The sequence below is a fragment of the Vigna unguiculata genome, chromosome 11, assembly GCF_037176805.1.
Source record: "Vigna unguiculata cultivar grain cowpea cultivar isolate G323 ecotype 2 chromosome 11, ASM3717680v1, whole genome shotgun sequence".
Classification (NCBI taxonomy): domain Eukaryota; kingdom Viridiplantae; phylum Streptophyta; class Magnoliopsida; order Fabales; family Fabaceae; genus Vigna; species Vigna unguiculata.
The window spans coordinates 15437411-15449031 of record NC_140802.1 but is presented as its reverse complement, the minus strand read 5'-3'; the positions used below and the strand labels follow the sequence as shown (position 1 = coordinate 15449031).

Below are 11621 nucleotides of genomic sequence, written 5' to 3'. Positions count from 1 at the left end.
ATGAGTATATCCGTTCATATTTCTTCTTAGCCGTTTGATTTCGTCTTGTTCACATTTTGATTGCGTCTGTTTTCTGTTCTGAATCTGTGTAGTTGTTTTTCATGTTGAAATTGATTCAAATTTGATTGTTCCGATTTTTCTGAATCAATCCTGATGCCAAAACATGTCATAGGCTTCTAATCTGCCGCTTGATGCATGTCACTTAGATTTTAATTTCAATTTTGATTACCTAGCTTTACAATTTTATAATCTGTGTTTTGTCTTAGGAATTGTTTAGTTCTTTTATATGTCATTGATTCCATAGCAGTTGTGTACCTGATTTGTGTTTTGTTCAACGTTTAAGCATCTGATTCAGTCCATGTTATGTTTTTATTCGCGTAATTAGGTTCATGTGCCTGTTTTGTATGTTCGAGAGTTGCTCTTAGATCTTTAGCAACTATCTTCAGTGCATATTTTCACTGTTTCATGTTTAAGTCGTGTTGAGTTGTTGCATTGTTTGTCCAATTGAATTCCAACTCTGTTTGGTTCTTGTGTTGTTTTTTGTAATTTCATTTCTGGCCTAGGATTGTGCTGACAAAACTGTAGTGCTCCACTGAACTAATCCTATATCTGACTTTGTTCAGATTGTTCAAATGGACATTCAGTATTGATTAATTAGTGCATAGGCATTGCTAGTCTTTCATTCTTTCAGTGTCAATTGTTTTATAGTTGTTCTGCAAATTTGAGTTTCAATAATTGGTTCAATTTTTTTTTGGCCTGTATTCAATTCTGGCTGTGGAGTATATCAGATTGGATCCATGTGCTGAATTCGCATGTTGCAGTTCTATTCCATTGTTGGGTCATTGTGCTTTGAATTCAAACCATATCCATATTTTTGCAGTCAATTCAGGTTGATCTTTGAAGCCGAGTTAAAAAACTGCATGAGTATTTTTTTCTTTGAAAGCTACAATACCATTTCTGTTTTCTGTGATTATTCTCTAATGTGGTGCCTTTACACTTGATTCCAGTTGTTGCTTGGACCAGTCATTCTTTTCTGCACTGGATTTTGTGTATGTGCTCTAAGTATATTGTATCATGGTACCACATCTGTGTTGGCTGATTTGATTTTGAAAACTATTTCTGGTGTTGTTCAGTTTCTTGATTGTTCTTGTGCTATATTCTATATTTGCAGCTTTGCTATAGCACATTAGTCTTGCTGCATCATATTTGGCTTTTGTTGTTGAGTGTAGTACTTTGGTTGGCTTTACCTCGCAGCTTCTGTTTTATCAGATTATTGACATTAAATCTCTCTCAGTTTTCTGTTTTTGTCTGGTCCAATTCAATGCAATAGTGGTATCATGCTTTCATTTACTCTTGAGTGCCTTTGTTATGGCCTGACTCACTATTTGTCTCCATCATTTCTGGTGCTCTTGCTTTGATTGTCTGCTGCTGGCTTCTTTGTTCACACATGTCCAGATTTTGAGATTATCAAATGACTTAAAATGTTGCAAATTTTGTGATCTGTGTTGATGATTGATTCAAATCTGCTGCATACTGATGTTTGATTCTGCACTGACCGAGAGAGACTCATTTCACCTATGTCATTCTCCAATTTTTTTTTTTTTTTTAAGTTGAATCTTTTGATAATTTTTCATGTGCATCTGTTAATTGACATTGGAAGCATGAAAATTGTTGTGAACTGTGGCCTAAAAAAATAAAAAATAAAAAATAAGTATGCTGATCTTTGAAAGTTGAAAAGAAAACAGTGAAAAGAAAATCAGTGGGAAGAGATTGATAATAAGAACATCTGGAAAAAGAAAGTTGCTAGAGCAGTTCATAACTTCATCCTTACATTGTATTTTCAGTTTCAATTTGAGATGCATGTGCACTATTTTGGATTCAACTTGTTTTGTGTCTTCTTGATTTTGGTCTTATTCATCTTATTCTAGATATATTCCTTAGGATCCTTTTGTGTGCTATCCTTTATGGCTTTTCCTTTTTCTTGCTTGTCTTGTTTGCTTATTCCATTGAGTTTGTCCATTCAATTCTATCACTTGATGTTGTCCAATTCTTCCATTTGAGCTTTTCTTGATTTTTCTACTTTGTTATTCTTATGTGGAAGACCGTGAGTGATCTTGGTTCATTTGGCTTTGGCTTGAAACTCACTGATTTGGCAATTTTGTAGGTGATTACCTTTCTCTTGAAGGTAGAGTTGAAGGAGGAACTGTGAGAAAAGACACTTGAGTGGCTACCCGAGAGAAATTGTGGAGTGAGCTGGGATTTCAAAGGAGACCAAATACTTGAGGGCAGGCTGGACCGAGAGCAAACTGGTCCAATTCCAGTTGCAGATTTGTTTTTTTCCCATTTCTATTTGTTTTGATATCATGGAACTTTGTGGTGTAATTTTCTTGTTTTAGTTTCTGTTCATTTGCTTTGGAATGGGAAAATGCATTATTGCAATTCCATTCCTTAGTTGTTTGTAATAGCTTTTTAAACGTGTAGTGTGAGGTTATCAAGGGGTTCCAAGTGCCACTTGATTCTTCACTTAGGAAAACTTCTCGTCTAGTTTATGTTTTCTTGTTTTTTTAAGTTTTTTTGTTCTTTATGCTTTCCATGTCCAGGTTATGTGAGTGTTATGCATGCTGAAATTTATGTTTTACGTCTCTGTGATATCTAGGTGCAAATCTTTCAACACTTAGTTGACCTTTCTTTGGTCATAGGATTTCACACACTTTGAAAGTAGTTTCTCACAGTTAAGATCTGTTTTGCTAGAAAATTTTATTGAGAATTTTTGTGAAAGAAATTTAGAGATTTCTGGCTAGGAAAGGTTTGGTTTCTAAGCTTGTCCATGAGACTCACCTCCCTTTCCTGGGAACATTTCTAGAAATCTTTTCCTTTATATTCTCTTTAAAAATTTCTAAAATTTTTTTTGTGAAAAATTGTTTGATAAGTGTTTTTGGCAAAAAAAAAAAAATGGGTTTTCAATCGTACCATGAATTGCATTTAGGTAGTCATAGTGAGGATAAAATGCATCATATACCTGAGAGTACATTTCCTTTCTTTGGTGAGGACATAAATGCATTATCATACATATCTTGGGAGAGGGAAATAGATGATTTGGTGCATTCATTCCATCTTAGACATAGTAAATACTATTTTCTTACTTTGTGCATTTCTAGTTTTGTAGGACATGCAAGAGAGTGGTGGGAATATAGGCAGTCTAGAGTGGAAAAAGGAAGAAAATCTCCTATTCAAAATTGGAGTGAGTTGAGAGCATGCATGAGAAGAACATTCATACCACCTTCCTTTGATTTTGATCGTGAGATAGAGAAAAAGAAGATTGAGATAGCAAGGAGGAAGGAGGAGAAACTCACCATACTTCTAAGAGAGACGAGGGAGTTAGAAGAAAAAGAAAGAATAAGAATTCAGAGAAGAGAACAAAAAGAAAGAGAGAAATTTGAGCAAGAATTGAGAGAAGAAGAGGAACAATTGAGAAAAGAGAAGAAGGAAAAAGAGAGAAAAGAATTTGAAGAAAAAGAGAGAGTAAGACAAGAGAAAGAGTTTAAAACAAAAGAGGAAGAGATTGAGAGAAAAGAAAGAAAAGAAATCATGCTTAGAGAAGTAGAGATACAACATCCTACAATTTCTTGCATAGACTTCAAGGGAGTAACTCCATCTTTGAACTCTCCCTTATTTGTCATTAAAGCTTTTGCCTTAGTTCTCCCGAATACTGTTTTTTCTCCTTCACCAATCATTCCATACTCTTCAAAAGATTTGCAAAAATCAACCTTTGACTTAGAGTTATCTTTTAGGTTACAATTAAGTCAAAGGGAAAAACAATATTTTTGTGAAGTGGGCCTCATTGAAAATGTTTCCAAATATAGAAGCCCATTTTCATGTGTCTTAAAAGAATATACTCTGCATGGTATTCAGAAATTTAATAAAAATTTATTTGATGATTCTTGCATATGTGTTTTTGATCCTGGAGGAATCAAGCTTTCAAAGCTGTGGGCCTTAAAGAAGCCTCTTGATCTGAGGACAGATCCTCTTCAAGAGGGAGGGGATGATGAATATCATCCAAGGACTCATAGTTTGGGCCATTGACTAGGCCATTCCTTTTATTTGTTTTTTTTTAAATAGATTAATAAATGTATAGGATTACTATTTCTGTGGTGTAGTTAGTAATTTTCATGGGTTTGTATTCTAGGCCCAATCTTTAAAAATACTGTTTCATTATTTTCCTTGTATTTGGTTTGGGTACCGTGGGTCTGCTCCACCAGCACGTGAAATACATCAGCGTGCAATGTTGGGACTGAAGTATATCAGGTCGATCTTCATTCCAATTGACAACATTATTTGGGTCGCAGCTTCGTAAAATGGCACGTCATAGCTTATTTCCATATTTTTGGAGGAACAGGGACGCTTCACCAACTTGGGCCTGCAACGAACAGCCCACCTTCACTTTTATGTTTCTCCAACGCGTTCCAGCTAATAGATGCACACAAGACCCTTGCTTCCACAAGACACCTTCGAAAGGGTTCTTTTTCTCCCACACAGAGAGCCTTCGACATTACAACCCTTAGCTGCTAGGGTTTTTGTTTTCTCTCTTCACGCGTGCCACCCTTAGCTAGGGACTTTGTTCACGCTTTCCTTCTTTTAGTTTTTTTTTTGCCGTTTGGTTATTTCTGTTTCATTAGGGTTTTCGAGCTGCCTTTCTTCTCTATAAAAGGCAGGCTCTTTTGTTTGTAATGGTTAACTTTGAATATATATGAGAGTGATTAGCCTTTTAGCTTCTCTCCTTTCACCTTCAGAGTTCAACTCGAACCAGAGTTAGGGTTCTCCTCCTAACTTTGCTTCACCGTCAGCACCGAGCTCCATGATCGGTAGCGTCATTTGTTTCCATCGTTTCTTCACTTCCGCTGCATCTTTCACCGATCATTCACCATTTCCGCTGCGAGAATGAGAGTTTGGCAACGTTCTACCGAACTGGCACTCATCACTTGGGGATTTGACAACCATGTCATCGACGTAGACTTCAACGCACTTGCCCATTAGATGACTGAAGACTTTGTCCATCAATCATTGGTATGTTGCTCTAGCGTTTCTAAGGCCAAATGGCATGACCTTATAGAAGTAATTGGCGTCGTCTGTGATGAAAGCGGTTTTGTTCATGTCAGATGCGGCCATGGGGATTTGATTATAGCCAGAGTATACATCAAGAAAGCTGAGAACCTTATTGTCGGCTGCGCCGTCAACAAGTCGGTCAATATTGGGTAAGGGGTAGGCATCTCTGGGACAGGCTTTATTTAGATCCGTGTAGTCAACATACATCTGCTCTCAATAATTTATCAGCCTCGGCCTTGGCCGCTAGGCATCGCTCCTCGCCTAGTTTGCATTTTTTCTGGGAAATATATCGGGCCTCTTTCCAGATAGATAACTTGTGAGATGCTACTTTAGGGTCAACTCCAGGTAAGTCGGCAGCTGACCAAGCAAAGAGGTTCGTGTTGCCGACTAGAATGGGTGTGATGATGGCACGCTCTTCAGATTCTAGCCCGATGCCAAGTTTGATGAAGTGGCCATTTGGAAGCTCTAAGGGGGTGGTTTCTTCAACAGGTTCGAGGCGGACATCTCGGCCAACTCTGGGGTCTAGATCGTCACCCGACAGAGCGATCCTAGAGCCGGGGAGGACATTATAAGATGTGGATGCGTCGACGATGAGGAAGCGGATAGGGATGGTCTTGGTTTGGGCTCCGTCACGGAAGACGGTATGGAGGCCAATGTAGTCGCGGGTGGAAACTTGCTCGCCAGAAAAGCCATAAATTGGTTCATCGTTTGGGACCATGGCGGTGTCGGGGAGTTGAAGCTTCTGGTATGTTGCCCAGTAAAGGATGTCGACGGAACTGCCTTGGTCGACAAGGACTTTTTTGACTGCATAATTCTCTATTTCAATAGTGATGACCATAAGGTCGTTTTGTTGGTGGTCAAGGCCGTGGAAGTCGTCGTCCGTGAAGGTTATGGGAGGCATGCAGCGTTCTGATGGGAATGGGTAATGTGGTTGATGGATTGGATATGACGGAGGTGTCACTTTCTGGCAGAAGAGGTGGAGCCTCCACTAGCGAAACCACTGGAGATGGTGTTGATAATGCCGCGTAGGGGAGGGTCAGCGGGGGTGACGTCGGTGCGATCCGGTTGGGGATCTTGATTCGTGCATTGGTTTGGGCGTTTATCGTGGTGAGAGTCACGGGGAAGGCGTCGGTGGTCGGAACGAGGAGGATGATTGGGTCTAGAGGAGTGGTCTTCTCTGCGGACAAAGCGGCGGAAGTATCCAGCACGCACCAGTTCTTCAATTTTATCCTAGAGTGCTTTACAGTCTTTTGTAGTGTGGCCATGGTTGCGGTGATAGCGGTAGTATTTGGTCATGTCGGCGTTGAGAGGAGTGGTAGTCTTTCGTGGCGGTGGGATGAGGTCGGCCTGCAGAGCCTCATCAAGGAGGTGGGATCTGGGGACATTTAGGGGGCCGTATCTGGTGAAACGGGGTTGTCGGGGTTCTCGTAGTCGCGGCTCAGGGCGGGGGGGTTATGGGGTGGGGTTGGCGGTTGAGGGTGCGTAGTCATTGCAAAATTTTGTATGGAGGGTTTGCATTTCCTCCATGTGGACATAATCTGCGGCACGCAGCTTTAACTCGTGCATAGAGACAAGTGGGTGGAGGTAGACGTTGTTGGCGAAGGGGATGCGTTGAAGGGTGAGGGCCATGCATTGGAGTATCATCTCTTGATTTAGGTGGGGGTGCGAAGGGCAGCCTTGCTGAAGCGATCGATAAATGCCCGGAGCGTCTCGCCTTGTTTTTGCCTGACGCTGAGGAGTGATATTCTAGTGGTTTGGTGTAGGCGGCTGCTAGTGGAGTGAGTGGTAAACATGTGTGAGAGGGTGTCGAAGCTGTCGATAGAGTATGGTGGGAGGGTGGTGAACCATTCGAGGGTGGGGCCTTTGAGGGTGGTGGAAAAGGCTTTACAAAAGACTGCATCATGTGAAGTGTAAAGGGCGACATGGGTGATGTAGACTTTAAGGTGTTCATCGGGGTCGGTTTCCCAAGTGTAACGCTCCAATGTGAAGGGTTCCCACTGGGTGGGGAAGGGGGTGTTGGCGATGAAGTCAGTGAAAGGGTGACGGCGTCTAGGTTGGTGGGATGGGAGCGGGTGAGGAGGTATGGGATGGTGGACAAGAGTGGGAAAATTGGAGGTGAAGTTGTGAGGAGGGATGTGGGTAGTAGGGAGGTGGTGAGGATTGTAAGGTGGGATATGGGTAGTATTTAGGGTGATAGGCATGTTGTAAGGGACATGAGTGGTGGGGAGGGTGGTGGCGGGAGTGGGAGTCGCTGTATGCCCTGGGAGGGTGGAGTGGAAGTCAGTAGGATGAGTTGAGAGGATGCGAGTTTGTTGGGTGGTGGTGAAAGTGTGCGGGGTAGGATTGTACTCGCTTTCCTCTTCAGTAGGCTGGAAAGTCGGGGACCCTGCAACTTCATATGCTTCCTTGGCCTTTCCCTTTTGAGTGGGATCGGCTTCAATCTTTCGCCTTAGGAGAGAGTTTTCCTGTCACAGTGCTTCCATTTCATTAGCGCTGCGCTTCTTCAATTCAGCCAACTCCTGTTGCATCTTGGCTTGACCGTCTAGGATGGCGGCCAGATCCGGAGTGATGTTAGCAGGTCTTGAGGGGCCAGCTTCAACTTGCTTGTTAACTCCTGCTCTGCTGCGGGTAGAAACCGTCTTTGGAGAAAGCGGGTAGTAAAGTACTGTCTCATGTCCCACGGTGGGCGCCAATTGTTCCTGCAGAGAACAAGTAAGATAAGTTAGGCACAAGTGTTACCTTACCTATATAGTTCGCTATCTCCTCAGTAGGCCTCTTCCCGGTTGGCATATGTCTGCTTAGACCCAGGGGGGGTTACCTGCAGAAGAGACTCCGAAGCTCAAGTCAACGAAAGTTCTTAGAAAGTCAAATCGGGTGATTAAGGAAGTAATGAATGTGTACCTTTAATTTGTGGGGTCCATGCATATTTATAAATCATTAATTATGTCTGGACAAGTCATGGGCTGGGCCCTTGCTTGGGCCATAGGTGGGTCAGGGCCCTGGCCCAGGCCCTTAGTTCGAATGCTGAAGACTGATGACCTGTTTTTTACTAAGTCCTTGATTGTTCTATATAGAGTTGTCGGTCTGAGCCGGTTACCTCTTGGCGGCTTAGGGAGAGGAAAAGTTTTCATACTACAAGACAAGTTTTCAACTATCTGCAATGGGAGAGGAAAAGACTTTGGTGAAGGTTAAGATCTCTTTTGACTCTGAGTCTGAGACAGCAGAAAGTGTTCAACCTTTGAAGACAGCAGAGTCTGTTTTATCCTTTGTGCGATGCCTTGAAACATATCTGTTGAATGATGCTTAAATTGAAGATGATCTTTGTTTCGGCATCATGGTATCAATGTTTTGGCATCAATTATGAAGGGTCCTTATGTTATGCTTTTTAATGTTTGAATAATGTTTTAATGTTTTATGTTTAATCAAAATAAACTTTTGGTGGGTTATTTTGACTAGAATCACACTTAACCATGCCAGAAACCTTCAGGCATATAAACATGAGAGTTGTTGTATTGTCTTTTGGTAAAAGACTGTAATGAAATTATTTAATTTGATAGGTAGTTAATAAAAGGAAAATGATATGCTGACCCCTTATTTTGACTCCATAAGTGACCCCATGACGTGGCATGCACATGTGGATTTAATTTTTTAAATTAAAATTAATTTTTGTGAAACATTTTACTTGAGACGTGGCAAAAGCGGAGAGTGCGGTTGGGCGTGAGTAATCGGGTCAGAAGCCGTTTTGGATAGTGGGTTAGGGCGCATGGCGCGTCTTAATTGAGAGGGTAGGAAATTAGGGTTTCGTGTGGAGAGTGGGAGCAAAAACGAGATTTCGGGTCAGAAGCAGTTTTTGGAGAGTGGGCTTGGGCGTGAATATTCGGGTCAGAAGCAATTTTGAGAGAATGGGTTGAACGTTTGTATTTGCTCCTTCTCCCGCGCACTCCGTCTCCGAACAATCTCCGCACAGTCGCCGCACAACAACTGTCTTCTCACTGGTTGTGGTGGCAGTTGTAGGTTGTGTTGTCACCGGCAACGCGAACGGATTTTGGAGTGGTTCGTCTGGCGAAGGAAGATAGCATAAGATAGCACAGTGTGGGTATGCGGAATCTCTGTGGCAGCTAAACCTTGAAAGGGTTAGGGTTTGCGGACAGGGAGGGCGTTTGCTGTGGAGGAGTTGAACCATTTCTCTTTGGTGTTTCTCCGGCGCACTCAGTGGAAGATCCTCTTCTCTCCGCATAGTCGCCGTTTTTGTTCCCGCCGGCAAGGTGTTCAGTGTAGGTGGCGAATGGTTGTTTGGTGTTAGATTTCAACATTCTTTCCTTTCTCCCCCGTACTCACTGGTATCAGTTCTCATTTGACCCCCTTTTGTGGTCGCAGTTGTAGGTTGTATTGTCACCGTCAACTCCAGGGGTTTTTGGAGTGAAAGGGAGTTCTGACGAAGCATATCCTCCATTAGTCAACCACTGTTTTGAAAGGCCACAGTTCTACGAAGGACCGGCTTTGTAGCAGATTGTAGGTATGCCAATTTTATTTGTATTTGTTGTCTTAGGGGTTGTTCAAGTGCATGAATATAATTTTTAGATGATAACTTGATGGATGTGGCGATGGAGAAGATGGTGACGGAGATGAGGAGTATTAGAATCTGGAATATCTGTCTGATATGGCTTCTTTATTTGATTTGAACTTTATCATTTTCTCTGGGATCAAACTGTGTGTGTGATTTTTGAATGTTTGGTTGTTATCGAATATCAATATATGTGTTGTGTGTAGCATAGAATTTAGAAGTTTCCCTATGTCAAAAAACCCAGCCCCATGACTTTAAATCCAAAGAATTTGTTGAATCCCAGATACAAAATGTATACTTTCCAAAATGTATTTTCTTGTGTGTAACGTATGAAAGAAATTTTACTCACAGTAGTTTAAAATTTTTCATCCAAAGAGCTCTTCGAAGGCGCTTCGACTGTTTCCTAAAGTGAAATGCACTGTCTTGCATTGTTGCTGTCTTATAAACAAGAAGCTCAATCCGGTCACCTCTCTCCAATATTTTTTCAATGTTGTCCACCATGATAGTGCGTATCTGTAATATAGATTGAAAGTTCGAATCTCACCAACTATGAGAAACTAAGGGGCTTAACAGACAAGACACATATCTCACCATTTAATACACTACAATTTCAGGGAAAAAGGTAGATAACTTTTCCAATAAGCGTTTTTTCCTATCACTCCTTAAGCACCTTATAAATGCACCGGAGCATTCCAAGTGAAGAGGTATACCACCTCTGTTTTTCTTTGATCATTTCCTTGTTCAGAATAAATCTGACAATTTGGACTTAGTTGATAAAGAGAGGAGAATTGTTGAGAACGTCTTGTAGTTCAAAAGTCAATGTAGCATTAAAGAAGAATGTTATATGTCGTTAAAAGGGTCATAATTTAACCCCACCCCACCTCTTCCTTTGTGAGATAGCATTAAATGTATCTATTTAGGCATTGGCAGTAAGATTTTTCATGCAGAAAGACTAATGGTTAGTTTCAAGATCAATAAAACATAGAGTACTCTAAAACGTAATAAAGCATTGAGGATGATATCCTATTATTAACACTTGAAAAACAGACCCTATCAGGATTGCCATAGAAGCACTATTATTAAAGCCTGAATTTTCTTAGTGATCTAAGAGCGCATTCGTACATACAAATTAGGAATTGTCAAGCTGGAGGAAGCTAAAAGGACACAAACTACGAAACTTAAAGCCCTTGGTTTTCGAAAAAGTTCATTTGCTGCAGTAAAAGACTAGTACGTGAGATGGCACTTGGGCTAAGGTTCAATCTGCACTCCTTTGGAGTTCTTTATTTGTGTATATGATTATCCAGCAACGGGACTTCCTCTAATTTAACAAGCTAAAGTAATGCAATCTCGCTCATTTTCTTCAATTTCTTTCTTCAGTTCCTTGGCCATAAAAAACAGTCTAAATCATGTCTGGGTGGCAAGATATTTGACAACATGGCATTTATTAAAAGTAGGGATTAAATGGTCTGTTTTGAATCAGATTAAGAAATTCACATGATTCCTCAATCAGCTTTGTGATAGCAGTTTAGATACAAGTTTGCATAAATCTATATTTTAGAACAAACATCATATAAAATATATTAACCTGTTTGAGGTAACTGGACAAAAACTTGATGGAAACCAATTTAGAAGGTAGTTGTCTGAAAGCATTGATGAGATAAGATAAGATATATAGTCCTTTGTGTATATATTGATTTCGTCTGAAGTTTTGCATCGGTAATGGGTTATTGAACAAAGTGTGAAAATTGTCATATATAACTTGTAAAATATTCTTCATTTAGATTATAAATCTCATTGAATTAAAATTTTCAGCAATTTCTTGTTTTATATTCATTATATTATATCAGTAATGATTCATGTTTATTAAAAAAGTAATTACTCATCATCCTTTTAAGTACCTTTTCTACAAAATTCATATTCAAATCAAAATTTTCTTTTCAAATTTACAATATTA

At 40.5% G+C, this 11621-nt stretch overlaps 2 protein-coding genes across 2 annotated transcripts; one reads left to right on the top strand and one right to left on the bottom strand.

Annotated features, from left to right (window-relative positions):
- Window positions 1-537: 537 nt before the first annotated feature.
- Window positions 538-4735, top strand: LOC146881568 (uncharacterized). Its single transcript, XM_085668738.1, has one exon. It carries the CDS (start codon window positions 2953-2955, stop codon window positions 4081-4083), a length of 1131 nt encoding a protein of 376 aa, XP_085524864.1. The 5' UTR covers window positions 538-2952; the 3' UTR covers window positions 4084-4735.
- A 564-nt stretch (window positions 4736-5299) lies between these two features.
- On the bottom strand, window positions 5300-5941 carry LOC146881567 (uncharacterized). The gene has a single exon (XM_085669240.1). The coding sequence runs from the start codon at window positions 5939-5941 to the stop codon at window positions 5300-5302; it is 642 nt and encodes a 213-aa protein (XP_085525366.1).
- Window positions 5942-11621: the final 5680 nt, after the last annotated feature.